The sequence below is a fragment of the Phaseolus vulgaris genome, chromosome 9, assembly GCF_051622355.1.
Source record: "Phaseolus vulgaris cultivar YP4 chromosome 9, ASM5162235v1, whole genome shotgun sequence".
NCBI lineage: Eukaryota > Viridiplantae > Streptophyta > Magnoliopsida > Fabales > Fabaceae > Phaseolus > Phaseolus vulgaris.
In genome coordinates, this window is record NC_143506.1 from 31,917,826 (window position 1) to 31,940,041 (window position 22,216).

Below are 22,216 nucleotides of genomic sequence, written 5' to 3' on the forward strand. Positions count from 1 at the left end.
GATTTAAAGTTTAGGTTACATGTTTTAAAGTGTTGAAAGATCGTATTCGTATCTGTATCCATGGTATATATTGGAGCATTAATGTTTCTCAATCTCCTACTACCGCGACCTCACCAGAATTTGACTTCTAGGATACAGAATTATAAGAGGTATTGTTTTTCGTTTTAATTTTTTGCAAGCACAACTATAGATGGTAATTTGACTCTCCGAAAACTGAATTCCCACCATGAATAATGAATAGTGAAAAGTGCTAGTCTAGAAAATAATTTACAAACGAATCTATGAGCTTGAGAAAATTATTGAGGGAAAATTTTTGGAAAATAGGAGAGACAGAAAAGTTGTATGGAAATAAAATGCAGTTCCTATCAGGTGATTATAAAAGGAATGAAGGTAGGAATGCAGTCCCATCTGAAGTCCTTGATGGGACACAAAGTGAAACATTAACTTTCATCAAATTAAAGAGATTTTGAGAATCCTTGTTCAGAGCAGTAGATATATATAGGACCACCAAGTGAGAATGGTTGGAAAAGCAGAACCTCATAGGAACTCAATGCCCCTAAGTGGAAAAGGAAAAGGGAAATGACACTAATCAGTGCTGAGATTTATATTCCTTTATGAGAATGTTGTTAATTCTTGTTACACACTTATAGGATACTTCTTCACTGCACATTATTTACTACCTTCATTGTACTCCAGATATGATTCTTCTTAACTTAGATGGATATTATTAAACACTAGAACTTTTTCTCCATATCTTTGAAATAAAAGTGCTGCAGAAAAGTGTTGCCAGCAAGCATTTATGTTGTTGCACTTTTGTAACTAGGGGAGGGTTACTTTGAACTGAGTCATGTACCATTTTCCAGCTATGCCTATGGTGGCTAGGTGCTACTTACACGGCTAAAATCACTTCTTGAGGAACAATGAAAGCATTGAATTGTCAAAAAGGAGGCACTTTGTTTTTAGTGGTTTGTAAGTTGTAACGGTAACTTCAGTTATAAATGTGTACACTTCTTCATTTTCTTTTACATAAGTTTTTAGGGTACATGCTAGAAATTGAATTCAACTGAACAGAATTTTTAGACCATTACTAATTGAATCATGGTGAGGAAGAGGAGTTTGTATAAATGAACTTGTTTACATTCTCTTTTTCTTCACATGTATTGGTGGAGTTGTGAAAGCTGCAGAAATGGGAGTTCTTTGCAGCCCAAAGCTTCCAAGCACAAGTTGCTTTGGTTTTGGACTGAAGGGAGCTCCTACTTCTTCACTTTCCCATATATTTTTTTCTCTTTGCCTCTGTCAAATCAAACTATGATGGATTAAGATGTTCACTTCATGTTCTTGTACATTATGCAGGTGGTGTCATGATGCTAAGGTCACCTTTAGAATTTTATGCTGGTTTTGGTTTCAGTCTTCTTAATTTTTCACTCCACTGAATTTACATAACCAAACTTAAGATTGATTAAAAATGCTGTACTCGTGATAAAATTCAAAACAACCTCTTTCTTTGGAGTTTTGTTGTTTTAATCACAACAGCCCTTGCTGTTCATTTCATTCCCTTGGTTTTCAAATACGGATTTAGCTAGTTCATTCACTGCCTGATTCTATCTGCTTCACTCACTTTCTAACACATAAGTGAAGCTCTCTCCATTAGACATTGAGAATTTTCACAAACATACAAGATCTGAACCTTAGAAAACTACATCAGGGACTCTTTTAAAAACTTGACCAATCTCTTTTTCCACATGTAATTCATCAAATATCTAGCCATTTTCTGCCACAATCAGTTCAGTGTCAAATTTTCCATTACAGAACACTAAGCATTTCTTTCCACCTAAGATTCTAAAGGAAAACAGATCTCTTATGCAGAAGAGCCAAGCCCGACCAAGATTTTGGGACAAAACTCACTGTACTGTAGTATAGACTATGTAAAAGTTTTCATTCATATGCAGTCCAGAACTCATGGTAGGTAAATCCTTTCAAGTTGGTTCCCTTAATTTCTTTCTCCTCCAAGTACTATAGTTACATGGATTGAGAGCTGAAATATTGCTCTCATGATATTATTGTGTTTTGGTTACTCTTTCTTTCTAAAACTAAACTTGGACAGCTTGTCTCATCTGCTGTATGAGACAGTACAGAATGAAGACATAATAATAGTACATGGGTCTTTGCATTAGGGCTCTTTTCTGTTTTTAATTTTGTTTTTTATCATGTTTGACCGGTTAATGGGAATTATAGCTATGGAGGACCTCAATTTCAAAGCTGAATAAGAGGTTTCTAACACAGAATATAGTGTATTCATAAATTCTTCAGAATTGAGTTATATCTTGTGATGAAGGTACTACAGGGATGTGTCACAGTTGCAGATTCCATCATTGCTCTACTCTTTCTGACGTACTCTTTCTTCAATTGTCTCAATCTGTGACAACTGTGATCCTTTGATTTTAAGGGATAATGTATTTTATATTGACTTGATTGAGAGTCATATGTGACAACTTAACAAGTACCTGAACAGTTAAAGTTATATAAGGAAATGATTTTTGGTATTCAAAACAAAAGCAAGTTGAGCTTAAAGCATATTTTAGAAATGATAAAAGAGATTTATATCATGCAGCATTGAAGTTGAAAGAACTTTGCCTCTTGACAAGCAACAACCAAAACATCAATTGACTTTTGCATTGATCTGCATGCCAAAGAGATGTGATTCAATGATGGGTCTTCCTCTTCTGTTAAAGAAACACAACAAAGGAAAAACAGGTTGTGATTGGTGTACCAAGTTTAAGTTTCATCTATGATATCTCTCAAGTACTATGTGCTATGATAGAGTCTATCAGAGAAAGAGAATGTCTCATGTACTATGTGCTATAGCATACTGCTATTTACAGAGATGCATATGTGCTATATTCAATTTTTATATTAAACTTAAGTCTTACATAGTTATATCAAATTTCACTAAAATTGTCTTTTAAGTCGACTTATCCAATTTTAAAATAATTTTTTTTAAGAAGGGTAGGCAATTCCTAACTAAGATTTTTCACTTGGTTTTTCTTCCTTGTCTTTTTATCTATATCAGTGTACTATATATAGCAGACAAAGGAACATTATCAGTGTACTATATATAGCAGACAAAGAAAATGTTCCTGCAACAGCCCCTTTTTTGAATTATCCAAGTGATTTTGCTTATATTGGTTAGTACACAAAATTATGTCTACAATCATGACCAGATAAGACTACAATTAACAATTTGTTTGGGTTGGAAATTAAATTATGATGAATGAAATAAAGATAAGGAGGAACAATCTCACGTAAGGCTTATCAGAAGATTAATACTATTTTTAAAATAGACTAAAATAGAATTTTGATTTCTGATTTTAATTTTTTTATAAATTGAAAAATTTATGAATTGGGCTTCAATCTTATATTTATTCAAATTTGAGTATGATTCTAGTTTCCCTTACAAAACCAATTCAGAACCTAGAACGACCTTGACAACCACCACTTTGAAATTCTACCAAACAAAATATGACCTATGTTTCAAATCCTTAAGACCATACTCACATTCAAGCACCAACCAAATTGAAAAAAAAAAAAAAAAAAACAAGAACAAGAAACCTGGGTGCATCATTTTAATCTCAAAACCAAAGACACCCTTCAAGGGATTGGAACAAAATAGAAAATAAATAAATGGGAGCATGAAATAGAAACTCCCATCTCATAATTTTTCTTTTCATTTTTTAATGAGTGTTATGGATATGGAAGATCTTAAGTAGTTTTAAATAAATAAATATTTGTAAATAAGAGTTTGTTTTTATTGTAAATTTTATAAATTAAAATTTTTCTTTCATTTTCTTTCATGTGTAAATAGGTGTCAATAGTAATTTTGTATTTGGACTTATTTAGCCTTACAAAAACATAGGCTATGTTTGCTTCTATGAATGTACGGCTCACAGTGAAAGAAGTCAGAGAATATCAGTTGTTTGGATCCAGGATTTTGAAGGGAAGAGGAGAAGATGATATACTTGTGAATAATAAATATCCTTTTCCTTCAAAATGAAAAGATGTAGAAGAAAAGTCACATCGACATATGTTATTTTCGAACTTATCCTCATTCATCTGCAAGGATTTTTAATATTAAAAAATAGTATTTTTTTTTATTTATATAAGATGTGATTTATTTTCTAATTTTATAGTATATATTTAATATTTTAAAAAATTATTTGAAATCCTCTTTTTATTTAATTTGTTGCTACATTTATATTAATATATTTTTTTATAATTATTATGTTTATGAGTTAGTAATTTATTTGACTATAATTTTTTAAGAAATTATTTTCTATTGTTAATTACGATATTTTTTTAGTATTTTTTTTCATTATTACAGGGTTTTAAATAATACAAAATATTATTTTTTATTTGTATAAGATCTGATTTATTTTCTAATTTTATAATGCTTGTTTAATATTTTAAGAAATTATTCGAATACATTTTTTTTTAATTATAATTTTTAATTTATATCTATTTATATGTAATATATATTTATTTTCTAATTTTAATTTTTAAATCTACATGTGAAAGTTGTTTATTTTTTTAAAAAAATAACTCATTTTATTATTAAAAAAAATTAATAGGCATTTTCATTTCAAATAATTCTATTTTTCATGACAAAACTAAGCATTTCAAGATCAAGTTATCTCTCTCTTTTAAGAGTAACACAAAGAGAAACTGAACCTTCCTGCAAAACTGAATATAAAATTCAGATATTTTAACAAAAGTACTTCAAAAGTCAAATTTGAAGCTTTGATAAGATATTTAACAAAAGTCCTGTCAACCGTCAAATTTGAATTTTTGACAAATAAATTAGGTGTGTGCAACTAATGAAACAAAAAGGAGTTTTTGTTGAAAATGTCTAAAATAACTGTAACATAAATATTTTTATTCAGTTTGTTTTATATTAAGTTGTTTAATTTTTTAGTTGTCAAAGAAATATATGATTTACCAATATTTATGCTTTAAAATATGAAATATTATGGTATGCATTTTATGTATGTTATTTTTTAGCTCCATTAATAAACAAATCAATAAAATATAAATCATTATCTCCAATTATATTTTACATCTTTACTGAGTATTATTTCAATACAAAATCCAGGACTTAAACTTGCATGAGCTAATCAGATGTGCTAAGAGGAAACTCATTTTTTGTGATAGAAGGAATTGTATTAATTAATTTGCCTCCATTGTAGATTGGATTTAATAGATTGTAAGTGAGGGGGTCACTTTTGTAGAGGTGAATAAACAAGACACCAAAATTTATAATGCCATTATACAAGAAAAAGAATGACATCAACTTTATAGGCTGTTCTAGAATTACAACAGAGAAAGAAAAAGAATGACATCAACTTTATAGGCTGTTCTAGAATTACAACAGAGAATGTAGAAAAGCCTCTAAGCTCAAACTACACAATTAGGCCATTATTCGGAAAAGCGTCTAAAATGAAATACAAAAACTACATGAATCAGGGGACTCATGCTACAAACATGACATACAAAAACTAACAAGTGATTGAGTAAATCTCTCATCTACTCATTTCTTGCATCCTGAAAGATAGGTCTGTGCAAGCAAGAAATACTTCTCTTTCTGTCTTTTGTACTCCTTGTATCGAAGGAAAAAGTAACCAAGATAATCAAATTCAATTGGGGACATCTTTGCCTGTTATCATCAGAAGCAATATCAACACTAAAGGACGTCATTCGACTATGAAAGCATTGAGAGAATAAAAGAGGCAATATACTACCTGAATCAGACCCCACAATGCCCAGAAAATATGAGAGGCAAGGGAAAATGTATTTGCCTCAACATACAAAGCTTCAAGATCTTTCTCGGACACCTGTATTATATTAAGTGATGATCTTAAAGAAATACAGGAGACACCCATTATAGGACACGAAAAAAAACTTATATTCTAATTTCCAATAACTTATGTACCCTGAAGTGCAAGTGTATTCTATGTACATGATTACTAAGTAATATATATGCAAGATAAGGCTATTTCAAGTCAAAGTCAAATTTGAATGAACTTCAAGGGTACGACAAAAGTGGGGATTTCGGGAAGATATTCAGGCAGTTTTATGTAACAAAGATCAATCCAGCAGTAAAGGCAACCTAATATAGTTGATACACCAAAAGGGCTAGAGTGTCGAAGTGACCAAAGGCTAATGGAAAACAAAAGTATTCGTTCGAGTAAAATGCAATCATCACCAATAACCAAATCACACAATTTTCATTGACAACGAATTTAAGAAATTAATCACTGATAGGTAAATAAATTATGCAGCAAGTATAAGGAAGTATAGGCTGATTTCATGCCATCCTTGCCCCACCAAAAACATTAAAAATATTAAGAAAATTTACTTTTACAACAATCACGCAACATTATGACCCCTTACAACATTTAGTAAAACATTTAACCAGGATACCCTTACAAATGCAAGCACTGCTGAAGTTGTTTTAATCCTAAACAGCATAAAGGAAATATGTAACTAACATGGCCAGACTGGGAATAAGATGATCATGGCATAATTGATGGATTATGTGCATCTTATTTTAGAGATGATTGAGAATCTGGAGACGATGAAATAAAATACAAAAGGAAATATTTAATCCCATTCACTGTGATTGGTACCTCATAGGGTCTTTCAGGTTGTAAGTAATGCCTGAGGAAATGATATTGTTCATTTATATTTGGGTACCTGAATTATGAAAATGATGAAGTAAAGCAACTAACAGAAATCATAATTAAAAGAGAGAAGCAAGGATAAAGAACTCACAAGTGGAAGTCACAATCAAAACCAGCATATTCTGCAAAGTGGTTTCCTATGTCGTAGCCTCTGTAGTTGTATGATGCATATTCATAATCAATGAAGTAAAGTTTATCTGGAGAAATGTCAGAATAAATTTTTAAAAAAAACGGAAGATAAAAACCTCATGAATTAATAAATTAGTCGGTTATCTAAACATCATGTCTTCTTCACATGTGAATATTAAAATAATTGTGAATTCCATAGGCATGTCAGCCTCCTTAAGAGTTTGATATAAACTGAAAGAACAAATATATTCACATCAGAAATTCTTGTTGACAAACAAACTCATCACTTAATTAGAAAAACAAACTCATTACTTGTTAAAAAGAAACTCATTATGTTTTGGTTTATGACTAATGTTTTATACTTCATTTTTCCTGCTTTAATTTAACTCCTGAACGATTAAAATAGGAGCTATTATAGTAAGCTCATGATCTAACTGTGAAGTAATTTTGTACTCATTTAGCAACCATTGAAGAAAAACAGATATAACAACTTTTCTAGGACAAAACAATGCAACACCATTACACTTTTAGTCTTGCAAATGTTTCCTAATCCGAAATATAAATTGCAGTAATGCTTGGCCATGAGTATACCATGCACACATTTTATGAAGAAAGATAAAAGTATTAAAGTAACTATATGTCTGTGTATGTATATAGTGTTTGGGTGAAGACGATGGATGCTATAGAACTCCCAACTCTTGAGAGTTACAGTAATGGCATGTACATAAAATGGCAAGCACAATAAATAAGCTACTGTCATTTCTATAATAAATAAATAAATTCTACATTAACAGAGTAGAAGCACAAGTATGCTTACAAACAAGGTATTTAGATACCTTCTTCACAATTAATCATTATATTTCCAGAAAGCAAGTCGTTGTGAGCAAAAATTACAGGAGATTTAAGTAGATCACACAATTCCTGCCGCAAAAAAGGATAAAAGTTTGTCAGTAGAAGAAATTGTTAACATAAAATGAGTCAATCACTACCACTAATTTAGCCTTTTCAAGTACCTCGTATTTGTTAACATAATTGAGTCCTTATAAAATATTTTTTATTTTAATTTAAGTACCTCACGGTTTGATTTTTTGCTGTCAACGGGATGATGTGACCATTATTTCTATCTTCTCATCTCCAACTCACCAAACAACTTGCTTCTTCCCTCACCAATCTCCTCCAGCTTGCCGGTCAACTCGCTTTCCCTCTCCAAGCCAGAGTTGACCAGTGAATTGGAAGAGATTAGAGAGGAAAGACGCAAATTGATTGGCAAGTTGGAGACAGGAAGGTGAAGATAATGGCATGTCATCCTGTTGACAATAAAATCAAACGGTAAAATGCTTAAACAGAAAATACAAAATATTTTGAGCACTCAATAGAACAAATTTTTTTCCTAAGGACTCAATTGAAAATACCCCAAATTGGGTATTTAAAACTTAATTAAGCTATTCACAAATTTGTAAGTTATCTTCACAAGGACAGATGGGATGGAAAAGAAAATTATGCCTGGACACTTGGGCTCTTTCTTTGTTGACCTGTCCTAATAAATATTTAGTAAAAGTGTTTGGACATTAACAGCAAAAAAGACAGTAAGTCACCACTAAAAATATTTCAAATCTAGTTATTAGAGTTGGACTTCCAAAATGGTGGTAATTTATATTCATTTGACCCTTGCATTATAATCAAAGATAAAAACAAATATAACAGCCAAGAAACGTATGGAAAAAACACGTACCTTGAGCTCAACAATTTCATCATGAAGTTCCTTAAATGAAATCGTTTCATAAGTCTTCTGCTTTTCACTATCATCATATTCAAGACCAGATGCTGGAAGAAAAAGTGGCTACTCAAATACTAATAATAACAATCTTTCAAAAACATATACATACACAAGCCATTGACAAAAGCATATAGCATGAGGTTAATCTAGCTTGATGATAGTTTTAATATGTTGAAGAAGTACATCAGACATAGGACTACGAATACAGAATGAAACCGTAAGGATATTTTATGTAACAAAATACAGACCCCAAACAGATTGTACATTTAAAAAATAATTCTATTATCCCAAAAACAGTGACAGATCCTTCACAAGACATAACAGGTCATTCCAGTATCATGAATTACTTTTAAATCAGAGAGTGGTGAAACTGAAAAGGCTAAAAAGTGGAGTTCAAAGCTTCGGAAGAAAAAAACAGAAGGAATACTAGAAATTAACAAATCAAATTGACTTCAAACAAAATTAAAGTAACCCTTCATATGAAATAGATTCAGACAAAGGCCACACTAGAAGAAAGAAAAGATAATAGACCTTTCTCAAAGAACTTCCAAACATCATTCCATAATTGAGGTTCCTTTGACCCTGGAATTTCCACATAATGAAATCTTTGAAGTTGCTTAGCTATTTTAGCAACCAGCTTTGGTTCCCGCATATCTGCCACAGGGAACATGTATTCATGAAGTCATTAAACCAGTGTACCTCTACAAGGTAAACAAAGCATATTAACAGATAATTACAAAAAAGAAAAATTATATTCTAAGCTTTTACACCAAAATCCAAATAATACCAGTTTATCACATTTCAAATAATATATATACACACATATATATGACAGTATGTATGTGTTTATGTATGTATGAAGATTCGGGGGGATCTGGTAAAAAGTTGGGATAAATAACAAATATTAAGTAATAAGTTAGCAACAATGAGAACTTCATCTTACAGCCTCCTCGTGATCAACAGTCAGCATCAAGTCTTAGGTTGGGTTAGGCAAGTTAAAAGTTTCTACATTTACACATAGTGATCATTAGGTAAAGCCTAGTGATCCCAGTCCAATGTAAGTTGAAATTCATCCCTTCAGGAATTTACTGCAGGACTATAAACCAAACGTAAAAAGTAATCCTAATCAGAATTAAGTTAAAGTTTATACTATAAGAAGAAATTTTTGGAAACATCCAGTAAAGAACTCATTACAAAGACTATAGTCCCTAACATTATTCCCTAAAATGATACATTCAACCAAAAAGGAAATATCCATAAATGCAGTACTAGCTACAGGTTCATTGTCTAGATTTATCAAGTTTCTAATAAATATTATCAATAACATTCAAAAATATGATATTAACAGAATCCATTAGCATTTATCAACTTGAGACTGTCACTCATGTTCAAAACAAGAATTTTTCCCATGTACCTGAAGGCGATAGCGTTTGAGCATTAATAAAAGATTGCACCATGCCATTCCCAAATATGCCAAGCCACTTAGCACCAAATCCTGCAGCTGTGATGAATTTGGTAGCCTAAACACCAAATTTTACACCAAACTTCAAGTAAACCATTGAGTAAATACGGATAAGCAACTAATTTAACAATTATAACCTATAATGTGTTGCACCAATAGAGTTCATATCTTTCTCTGATCACAATCTAACCAGATCCTCTGTGCACATCTAAGCAGGGATATAAAACAAGTTCAACATGGTTTCTCTTTATTTTCTTTTATGGATTAATGAACAAAATTTTGCAGCACATAATCTACAAGGTATTTATGTTGATGTGGATTTCAACATTTTTGGAAGTCCTGGTTTGCTTATCCCTTCCTGATAAGTATTATTTTTAATTTTTAATTTGGCCTTATCTCAAGCATATGGCAGAATAAATGAAAAATGAAATCCATACATACTTAAATAATTATATATTTATATTGAAAGACATTTTTAAATCCTACAACTAAAAAGTAAAAGCAACATCATCTAACATAGGAACCAAAAAAATTCATGAGGCTTTTTTAATTATTTTCTTATGTGCGTCAGAAAGAGGAGAAAAATAATTTTAAAAATAAAGGAATGAATTACTGTATTACAGAGGCAGTTTATCTTAACTGAAAATTAGTAAGCTCAAAATGAAAACTGAAGTTTAACTTTACAATAAGAGGTGTCAATTTATCCCTGTGTCCAAGGGCTAGCCCACTATAATGGTTTTGCCACCTAATGAGGGGTTTTTAAGCTCACTTAGTAAGGGGGTGGACCATGGCTTAAGGGTTTCCAGCCTACAAGTCATGTCTATATCAAAAATTGTTTTCCTCAACTGATTACAAGAAATAAAATTTCAACTAGACCAGACTAGTGTTCCTCAACTTGATCTCAAACAAAATAACTCAAACTCAGCCTCAACCTAAAATATCTTTAAACCTAAACCATAGTATATTAGTTTAGCACCAGTCAAAGTAATTTTAACTTACCTGAACCTCAGCTAGAGTATCTTCAATTCCACCCTTTGGGTATTTTCAACACAACTTTGAACACAATATTTACAACCCGATCTAGGCTATAGTATTTTCAACTCAATCTCAACTAAGGCATCTCCTCCATGATCCCATGAAATCTTCAACTTGGCCTCAACCAAGGCATCTTTAGCTCGGCCTTGGCTAGAGCATTTTTACCTTGGCCTCAATCACATCATTTTCAACTCGACCTCGATTAGACTTATTTCACCTCAACCTCTACTGGAGCATCTTTCAACCCAATTTTAACTAGGGGGTATCTTCTACTTGGCCTCGACCAAGGCATTTTCAGCTTGGCATTGCTAGAGAACATCATCAGCTTGACATTAGCCAAAAATCTCTAGCCTGGGCCTAGGTCAGATTTCTAAAATTAAGGCTCATGGGATGACCCAAACCCACATGGGCTGACCTAGTTTGACAACTCTACTTGCAATGGTCAGTCGGTGAAAATCATAGCCCCACCCTCAAATAATAAAATATGGTAAAATCCAGGAAAATATCACTACAAACTTGCCACAAGCATTCGTACGTTTCAGTTACCATAAACTTTCAGTTATTCATCAACTAGAGAACAACATTGCAGAAATAACAAGATCTATATCAACACTATATGACTGCAATATTTGACTCAAGAAAGGACGCACAAGCATTCAGTGGCATGGCCAGTTTTGTATGTAATCATGCAGTACAGTGTCTAACCTGCAATTCCCGCTGACGATCTATAATGAACTCAGTGTTGGGTCCATACAATCTGATGGTTATAATTTCCTCAATACAATTTTCTTGTTTAACTGAAACCTTGAGTACTGACAGACAATGACAAATGCATTAACCACATCAACAACACAAGACTACGGATGAGCGACAAGTAATTAAGCAACCAGATGAAAGTTTAGCTGACTACATTTCTGTATTTCAGAAGTAAACCGTTCACCAGACAGCCATTCAGCATGTGAAAATCAATCTTCAGATAAACAAACATTTCATTCTTTCTTGAAAAAGCAACAAGATTAACAAGAACAACTCACATAAATTTGTAATCCCCCCGGAAATTTTCTCAACAGCAAAGCAAGAATCAGCCAAATTTGCCCACGCCTTGAACATATCCCTGCACATATTTCTGCAAGAAACCACAAGAAATAAAATAAAAAACAGAAATTATGCAATTTCAGGAATAGAGATGAAACTGATTAAGCAACATTTAATAGCATAAACAAACAAACAAACCAAAAAGCAACGGTTCAACATTGAAAGACGTATTATAACTGCAAATCCAAAGAAATTGAACATTTCTAACTAATCTAGAATCGCCAAACCCCAATTGATACGGCTCCCCAGCAAAACCTGACCCACTTTCCCACCTTTACCCAGCAACCAGACGCCAGAAACAAAGAAACCCATGAAAGTTCAAACGAGAAGCGCGCGAAAAAGGAAAATTAATACTTTATTCTTTATTTTTATAGAAAAGAAAAGAAAAAGAAAAAGATGAGAATCACGAACATGACGAGAGGTGTCATTTGAGTAAGCTCGAGCGAAGGGTCGATGGTAAGCTGCGAGGGATGAATCTGCGAGACATAGTCATGGCTAGCTTGCTCTGCGACTTCAACAGGGTTCCAGATCTTAACCTCTGCACCCATTGCTTGCTTCAACCGAACAGAGAAGAGAGAGAGAGAGAGAGAGAAAAAATAACAAAGGAGCAAGATTGTGTGGGAAATTATGGTAGAAGAAAATTTAGCGGTGTGCTTTTACTTGCTTTGAAATCAGAGGTGTCTCCTCCTATGGCGTTGGAGCATTTTTGTTGCCACGCTAAATCACGAAAATGGATCTTCTGCAATTCGAAACAGAACTGCACCCACTCAAGTTATAAATCTCGCCGTTAATCTAAGTTTTTCTCTCCTTCGTGTATTACAATGATTTATACTTTAATGGCTGAGATCTATGCACTCTTTTTTTCAAACTGCAGAGGATCTTAATCACGAAATGACCAATTCGGCGTAATCGTGATTTGACGCCTCGTTAATTAGTTCATTAGGTATAGTTAATTTAATGTTTCTTCCAGCAACAAAACACCATTTCCTAAAATAAATAATCGTTAGTCAGAATTTAGTTATTTTGGATTTTTTGTCTAGTTTTACTTTTAATATCTAAATTTTGTAATGTTTTATCTTTGTATATTTCCTTTCCTACAAATTTAAGTTCGTGGGACACACCTACTTAATTTTTTTTATACTTAATCTTAATTCTTTATTTATTTAAACTAGTTTGTTAAGAATTAAAATATAAATTAAAAAGAAGCATGCACCAACCCTTGGTGAAAGGAAATGTTAATTTTAGAAATGAAGGTGTGAATAGAGGTTTGTTTTGAAAAAAATTCAAACTAATGTAGTTAGATGTTGGACCAGGTTGTGTAATGGTGTTAGAAAATAGGCTCACAACTCCTTAAATGATGGCCTACAGACATAAATTAATGAATACTTTAGTTTTATGCTATTTCACCTCCAACTTTGAGTTCATTCAATTGACCTTAACCTACAAAAGTTTTCACTAATCATAAAAAAAATTGTATATTCTCTATCACTTGTGACTTATAAGAGATTCAGGATATCTTTTAATATTTAACTAAGATTACACTCAATACACAAAATCTCTTCATGTTATGTAACAATAACTTGTTTGGTATTAAATGGAAACTCTCACTAAGAGAATATTATAAATGAACATTCCTTGTTTTAAGAGTCTTAACTTCATTGAGTGAAGGATTTGCACATATTAACTCTCTTTGAAGTTTGGTTTGTTACTCATTAGCATTTGAAGCTTTTTTACTTTCGTTACATGCAAAAATGTCCTTTGCACATGTTTATTTCATGCCTTCATTAGCATATTCTTCATGCAAAAGCTTCGATTTATAAACGTATCGAATTGTTAAAGTTATGTGTTGTAGTTTTGTCCTTGGGTTAATGCATTTTTAGAATATGCTTTACTTTTTGGTTTATGTATTTCACTACTATACTAAGTGTTGTGGCAAGGACATGATTTCTCTTTTGAAACTTCTTTATTGCTCTGACACCATTTTGAACATACATTGTCATATGATTGATGCATTGTGTTAGAATCATCCTTAGGATGAGTTTCAATTTAGATTTTTACAACTCTTAGACGACTCTCATCTTACATTGAATGCATGTAAAATGCATATATGGTTCAAAGTGATTGTGTCTTGTGATTCTTCATAGTCAATGTGTCTTGTATCATATTAAGACTTTATGTTGATTGCATCTAGTTGTTGTCTTCATCTGTATCTCAAAAGTCTTCATCTAATAAAGGTATGTGTCATACATTTGAGCAAGTTGAGTTTTAGACTTAAGGGTTTAGCCTTATGTTGATATGTGTATATTTACTTAGTCTTTAGAGACTTTGTGTACTTAAACTTAAGAGGTATTGCATACTCAAATAGTTAGGAGCATGGTTATCAAACTAGAATGTTAACTTGTAAAAACTTACCAGTTTACGTTCCCATGCTTCTTGTCGAAGTTAAATTGTAAGCAAACTCATTTTTAGTGTGAATTGGTAAGTTTATCAAAACTCTCAAGTTTGCAATCGAGTTATGGAGTTTAGAGGGGTATTTTTTTAAAACAAAAAACGATGCCATTGATTGCGTTTTTCTAAGTTGAACTCTTGGACCTCCATTTAAGTCATTTTTTTATATAAAGCATAATATATCATATAATTAATTAGAGTTATGATAAAAGAATCATATTATTAGAAAATATTTAATATATATATATATAAATGATAAACTAATAATAATATTCTAGCAAGAAAATATAAAAAATTATTCATAGCATCATATAATATTAAATTATTACATTATTTATAGATATTTTTATATATTGTTATCCAAAGTAAACTCTTAAGAGTTTACAATTCAAGTTTATGAAGTTTCCACGAGTTTATGTAAATTTTCAAGTTTGACAACCTTAATTAAGAGTAACTTTATATACTTATTGTAAATTAGAAGTGAAAGTAATAATATTATTAAGTAATTTATTTAGTGAAATTTTTTACAAATTATAAAGAAGAATTGAGCGTAGCATATTTTGAGGTGAACTAGTATAAAAATTGTATTATTAATGTTCTCTTGTGTTACATGTTGCTTAATGTAATATTGTAAGTATTATATAAATAATTGTTATTTAATTATAAATTAGGAGAAATAATTGTTATTTAATTATAAATTAGGAGAAGCCTTTTTTTTAATAAGATTTTCTTAGAGATAATATTAATCATGACATATCCTTTATATATATATATATATATATATATATAAATATGTCAATATTTGACATCGATATAATTATTCATAATATATTACAAAAATATATAAGTTTTGTAATTTTACACCGATTATCTATATATTTCATATATCCTAAGAATATTAGAACTAAGTTCTCCATGATTCAATATTCTAGAGAAAGTCTTCCAAAATTTTCCTAAATCATTCTTACTGAACAACTTCTACTTCTACTTGTATCGCATGTACATATGAAAGAAAATATGAGAATGAGGGAGGTATTTATAAGTCTTAATATCAATCTTAATAAACTTAACATACAATACAAACAATAGAGACTAGTATTTGACCTACAACCATAAGACTCAATTTCACTTTATCAAACATATTGATCCATATTCCACTTATGATGATCCACTAAACATAAAAAGTTACTTGGAAAGTGATTAGGTAGATAAGTATTTTTTATTAAAATATTGGTAGAATCGTAATTATTTTTGTCGAGAATATTGGACATTTATAACTTCACATTCACTACCTAACCTTCGTGGTGTAGAGTAAATATCAGATAGTCACAGTTTAGCCTATGAATATCCTAGTCCAAAACGTTATTTTGAACTATCCAAATATTCATCGTCCATAGACAATCATTTGATGGTTATCTAGCAACACATGAAAATGTAAAGACAAGAATATAAACGACGGAAAAATAAAAACATTAAAATAAAGTGCAATGTAAATGAAAAACCAAAGGAAAGAAACAAAATTCAATAAAATGCAATTGTCACTTCATCTAAAAACAATATATTAAACGGTTACATCCTATCTTTCAAGAAACAAAAAATGAATTATCTACTATAAAAAAAAGCAGTATCTAAAATAGTAAAAATAGTAAAAACACAAAATAGATCAAACAAAAAAAAAATATTAACATATAGAAATAAATTGAAATCAAAGTAAAATTTTCCCCTCACACTTGAATCAAACATTATCCTCAATGTGGCAGAGAAGAATGAAAAGAGAAAAGAGAATGTTCAAAGTTAAAGAAATTTCTCTGATTTTTCTTTGGTGTTTTTTATTCCTGAATTTCTAGATCAGACAAAGCTAGCTTTGTCTGCTTTGTAATTTGTATAGAACTCCCTTTTTGAAAAAATTTCAATTTATGACCATTTACTCTAAAGGTCTTGTTTGTGATTTGATATTTAATCTTTACTTCGTTTGTATCTCCTTGATATTGCTTTACTTTTGATTTGTGTACTGTATGGTTGAAACAAGAAGGGGGTAAATTATTTTCGCAAGATCTTCTCAAAGAATGAAAGTAGATTGAAAAGATCAGTTAAATCAGTCAATAAATTTATCAGGCTAATAGTTATGTGAAAAATATAAACTTATTCGTTTTTACGAATCAACTGATTGTTTAATGCAAAACACACATAATAGAATATAAAACAATTTATCATAGTAGAAAAAAGAGATTCACACAAAGAAATTTATATTGGTTTACTCTTAACGAAGAGCTACAACTAGTCCCCAGCACACCATTGGAAATTCACTAAGTAATCAAAAACATATTACACCACAACCAAGTAGGGATGACAAAGCGGACCGACCCGCCCCGTAATTGGCCCACAAAATGCGGGTCGGGTTGGCCTACCTCGCGTAGTGACTGCGGGCTGGATTCTCTGTCATGCCCCGCATAAGGGCCAACTCGCGAGTTTCGGCCAACCTGCATTCGTTTTTTTTTTTTTGCATGGAGGAGTGGAGGCAGCAGCGGAACGACAACCGGTGGAGCGGAGTTGTAGGCGGAGTAGAGTTGCAGGCGACGACGGCGGAGATGAAATGGAATGGATATGGAATGAATGAAACGACACAGAGGAAGAAAACTCAGCGTTTTGAAAGGTATGAAAAAACTATTTTGGAACAATGTTTGTTTGCAATGCCATTCCCACTCCACCACTGCCAAGTCAGCATAATTATATTTTATTTTTTTTCGCGGGTTATCGGGTCAGTCTGCCCCGTCCGCTGCTGGTCTGCACGGGCTGCGGGTTATGCGGGACGGGCTAACATGGGTTGAAAGGGTGAACCCACCCCACACTTTTTATTAGCAGGTCACGAGCTGGTCTGCACGACCCGTCCGGCTTTGTCATCCCTACAACCAAGAGTGCTGATCTTGAACCCTTCAAGAACACACAACACTTTCAACAAAATCACATTTTCCAATAACACTATCTGAAACTATTTTACACACAATACATAATTAAAAATTGAATTAGATCAATCCGAATATAATTTCATTTTTTTAAAATAATAAAAATATTTTAACTTATACAATATTTAAAAAATATTAAATATTTTAAATTTATTATACAACCTATTTTTAGTCGAACTTATTTAAAATAACTCATATTTTTAATATTGATTTAAGGAAAAAATATTTGTCAAAACTTTTAAATTTTAAATTTTATATATGATTTTCTTAAATCAAACAAATTATTTGTTTATATTATTTATTTATAAATAAATAAATTCACAACATTCTTATTTATTTTATATAATTTTAAATAATTTCAAAAATATTATTATATACATTTTTATTTTAAAATCATTAATTATTATTGTTTAGAAAAAATTCAACTAAAATTGTCACACTAACAACTTTAATTTAAATGAAATATACTAAAATGTCAACCAATATATATTTTATTTAAATTAAAGTTATCAACCGTTGATAACTTTAATTTAAAATAATAATTAAATGACAGATTTAATGTGTTTAATTAATTTTGTATATCGCATTGAGAACTTCATACCATTTTAAAAATATTTATTTGTATAATTTCTTTTCTACATATCTGTGTAATTTGTACCATTAATGGGAATTTTCCGTAAACTCTCCTTCTAACATTTTTCTATTTATATCATTCAGGTTTTTGCATTAAAATATTAAAACAAACTTCTTCATAAAAATTAAGGCATAGGTATCTGAGTTAAAAAGGAAAGAATTAAGGCATAGCTCTTGACAAGCCATTTGGTCAATTAAGAAGATAGGAATTAAAACTTTGATTGAAATAATTTCCAATGAACATAAGAAATGGGGTATAATTTAATCTGTGCTGAGCCACCTGAAGCCAAATAAGGTTCTCCTTTGATATACTTAAGGTTGTAATAGGAACGTAGACGCTTTCCCACATACGAAGATAGCCCTAGTGACCCCACGGTTTATGACACATTACAAACATACCATCTTCTTCATCAAAATATTCATCAAAATTAAAGTCAAAAGTGGTAAGCTAAACTCTACAGTGCCAGCCAAAGTGGACTCTTTCTTCCTACACCTCCATACCTTCTTTGCCACCCCCATACTAAATATGAAAATACCATTTTATCCTTTTTTTTTCACCCCCTTGGATTTGAAATAATAAGCCTATGGATTATGTAATCTGGATAAATTCCAGATTACATAATTCGGAAGTCAATTTCATATTTAGAAAAGACTTCCGGATTATGCAATCCGAAAGCTAATAACACATCGGAAAAAAAGACTACCGGATTACATAATCCAGAAGCTAATCTTATGTATAGAAAAGACTTCCGGATTATGTAATCCGGAAGCTAATCACAAAAGACTTCCGGATTACATAATCCGGAAGCTAATTTTGAATCTAAAAAATGACTTCCGGATTATATAATCCGGAATATTGAAAAGGGTATTTTTGGAATAAGAAAAATGTATGGGGGTGGCACAAGAAGGTATGGAGGTGCAGGAAGAAGCAGCCGCCAAAGTGTCATCAAAATAAGTTGGCCATAAGTTGACACAGTAGGAAAGAAAAAATGGCTATTATCTTCTGAGCTTGATGAATAAGAAAAGGACACGGACTAACGGAATCCAATAGAGAAATCACACACTACATTATCAAACTTTGTTAGGCTTTCTGGCTCGCCTCAATCAGCATATTAGTTATCTTTCATGCAGACCCAAACAAGGTACATCTCCCACAGGCAATGGCATAAGCACAGATTAACATAGCTTAGTTAAAATGAAAACCAAGCCCCTAAGAAACGTAAAATTTAATATCCATGATGACAGATAAGCTATAGATCATATCATTGTAAAAGTCTAGCAACACACAGATGGTGCCTAATCGCCATGGAACTTCGACTCAACTATGCCTCCACTACTACCTCAATCAAAGAGCTTCTGCTTATCAGGTATCAAGGAAGCAAAGAAGGCTAGATCGCTACTTAATGTATGAGGAAAAATGTTTCGTGGACAACCATTGGGCTGTCTAGCCCAGGTGGGAGAAAGAAATAGAAAAGTGAGGAGTGATATGGCATGACAATAGAATAGATATTTGCTAATTGGGAGTTTAGTTGTCCAAAAATCATGCTTCAAAGTACTAACTTCCATCGTATATGCCCAATGATGACATCAATAACTCCACATAATCCTCCTTCAGCAAGAGTTTAGCACCCTCTAAACACTATTTCCTTTTGATGATGATGTAAAATCATGGAATTGTTAAGCTATTCCCTCTCGATCTTTGCCTTCCTCTTTTTGCCATCTCCAGACATTTATCCCATTCTCTTCATCCATTCATCCTATATTAGAGCTAAAGCATTACCGTAATATGTAAAAGTTGTCACTTAGCAACAATAAAATCAACCGAATAATCAGGGCATTATAGCAAAATAGTACTTACTGATTTACTCTACCACCTAGCATGGAATACACTACAGTCAAAAGACAAAATGTAAGTACACAATTGAGCCAATGCATTCATACTATACCTCAGGTAATCAATGATTTCAGCAAGTAAACAAAAAAAAATCTATCATAGAGATATTTGATAAAATTTGAGAGATAACAATTCCAACAGAGCAGCTGGCTTATTGTGAACTTGCTTCACTAATATCAGAGTGTAAAAAATAAATTGTACATTCTATAATATCACAAATAAGTAATAGCTGTTGCATCTACATCAAAAGGTAAGACAGTAATAAAAATAGCATTATGATTCCACTCATCAATTCACCAACTCATACTTCCGCAGCATATCGCAGTGCGGTGTTTCCCGGATATACCCCCATTGGCGGCGCTGCAACTCGAAATGACAATTCTGGCGAAGAACGCTAAAGTACTCCCTCTCCACCCTTTCTTCAAGAGTTGCTCGTTCTTCGCTCTCCGGCGGATACTCCTGAACAAACTTTGCAGACTTGACATAATAGTTAACACCCTTAGGTGTAGTAAGCCGATACTCATAAGGATAGCTCTTCGACAGCGAGTACAAGGGATCAGAGGAAGGCAAAAAGTTTAGTAGCAAAATCAGTAGCACCGGCAGCAACTGAATTAAAGCACGCACATTAAAACCACCAGAAGCGTGTTCTGCAGGCCTATGACCATTGAAGCCATTGAAACCACCTGGTCCAAAACTGAATCCTCCAAAATTGGCTGCAGGGGCCATTCCTCCAAAGAAGAAGTTCCTAAATATCTCCTCAGCATCAACATCAGCCTCATAGTAACCATTAAAACCCCTTGCAGCTGGCCTAGCGGCACGCTGCTCGTAAACCGATTCATCTTCACCGGAAACATCATACTTCCTCCTACTATCTTCATTGCTAAGGCACTGAAACGCCTTTGACACAGCCTTGAATGCTTCCTCAGCGCCAGGGGCTTTGTTCTTGTCGGGATGAACCTTAAGGGACAGTTTTCTATAAGATTTCCTCACATCCTCAACAGTGCAACTTTTCTCTAATCCCAATATCTCATAAAAGTTTTTCTTCCTCTTAATTTCTCTGATAATTGAAACTTGCTCTTCGGTATATGAGACCGAAGAGGACGAGGAGGAGGAGGACCCCGCCGGGGCCGCCGAGGTAGCGGCCCTTCGCCGTAGAGAAGGCTTATCGGGGGAAACGGTAGGTTCCGCCGCTGCCTCCGCGGCAGGGGCCTGATCCCCTGTGTCCGCCTCTATCCGGGACAATAGATCGTCGACGGGGAGCGCGGGATCGAGGCGGCGCGCCTTCATCACGAACTTCAACGCGCGTGTACGATCGCCACTTTCTAACGCCTCTTTGCCGATTCTCAAACATTTCAACGCATCGTCCTTGTTCCCTTCCATCGTCTAGGTAACGCTCGTGCCGGATCTTTGCACCTGAAAAATTAGGGCAACCAAGGGAGTGAACAATTCGAGATTTATATGTGAGATTTGGGATTAATTTTGGGGGAAAATAGAAAGAACAATAAAAAATTGTGAATTGAAATGAGAAATTGAAGAGGAAGTGAAGTTACAGTTGGAGAGGAAGACGAGCGTAGAAAGATTGGTAGCGAGATAGAAGAATGAGAAACGAGTTGATTAGGGTTTCATTTGGGGATAGAACAGAGATTGTGATTCACAGTTTATCACTGCCCCACGATTGGAGATTAATGGAGCAACTCTCAAATCTTCTCCTCTTCTCCATATATATAATTCACAACTTTCTTTCTCTTTTGATTAAAGATTAAAAAGATATATAATTTATTTTTCCAAAATAAACTTATGAAATTACTGAATTAAATTATTAACTACTTAGGTATGTTACTTTCACAATTCGGTGAATTTTAATAATGAATCATCCAACATAACACCTAAAACAAAAATAATAGTTTCACACCCTAAAAAGACATCTAATTAACAATTCACTTTCATAATATAACCATTTATATTAGAATTTTAAGTTAAGAAATAAAATAAATTTATTAAAATATTATTAGTTTATATTGTTAAGTAGATTTTTTTTCTTTGTAT

The 22,216-nt window shown here is 32.4% G+C and overlaps 2 protein-coding genes and 1 long non-coding RNA gene across 7 annotated transcripts; 1 reads left to right on the forward strand and 2 right to left on the reverse strand.

Moving 5' to 3' along the window:
* Window positions 1-2,923, forward strand: LOC137822781 (uncharacterized). Of its 3 annotated transcripts, none has more exons than XR_016515305.1 (3): window positions 46-149; window positions 824-1,962; window positions 2,612-2,923. It is a non-coding gene; the product is annotated as an uncharacterized LOC137822781 (long non-coding RNA). The 3 variants fall into 3 exon arrangements; XR_016515304.1 differs by having other exon boundaries at window positions 824-969; window positions 1,354-2,923; XR_016515303.1 differs by having other exon boundaries at window positions 1-149; window positions 824-2,923.
* Window positions 2,924-5,289: 2,366 nt separating this feature from the next.
* EMB1187 (Protein kinase superfamily protein) lies at window positions 5,290-13,161 on the reverse strand. 3 transcript variants are annotated; one of them, XR_016515635.1, is made up of 12 exons: window positions 12,644-13,161; window positions 12,172-12,263; window positions 11,843-11,949; window positions 10,055-10,160; window positions 9,172-9,294; window positions 8,596-8,687; window positions 7,936-8,170; window positions 7,700-7,784; window positions 6,826-6,931; window positions 6,681-6,747; window positions 5,793-5,885; window positions 5,290-5,707 (listed from the first exon to the last, which is right to left on the reverse strand). XR_016515635.1 is itself a non-coding variant. In XM_068625440.2 (11 exons), exons 1-11 carry the CDS (start codon window positions 12,778-12,780, stop codon window positions 5,582-5,584), a joined length of 1,134 nt encoding a protein of 377 aa, XP_068481541.1. In that variant the 5' UTR covers window positions 12,781-13,161; the 3' UTR covers window positions 5,290-5,581. The 3 variants fall into 3 exon arrangements, 2 of the variants coding, with proteins under 2 accessions (XP_068481541.1, XP_090151537.1); XM_068625440.2 differs by lacking the exon at window positions 7,936-8,170; XM_090295411.1 differs by lacking the exons at window positions 7,936-8,170; window positions 11,843-11,949 and having other exon boundaries at window positions 12,644-12,921.
* A 7,160-nt stretch (window positions 13,162-20,321) lies between these two features.
* LOC137820014 (chaperone protein dnaJ 49) lies at window positions 20,322-21,914 on the reverse strand. Its single transcript, XM_068623776.2, has 2 exons — window positions 21,721-21,914; window positions 20,322-21,583 (listed from the first exon to the last, which is right to left on the reverse strand). The coding sequence occupies exon 2, from the start codon at window positions 21,548-21,550 to the stop codon at window positions 20,459-20,461; it is 1,092 nt and encodes a 363-aa protein (XP_068479877.1). The 5' UTR covers window positions 21,551-21,583; window positions 21,721-21,914; the 3' UTR covers window positions 20,322-20,458.
* Window positions 21,915-22,216: the final 302 nt, after the last annotated feature.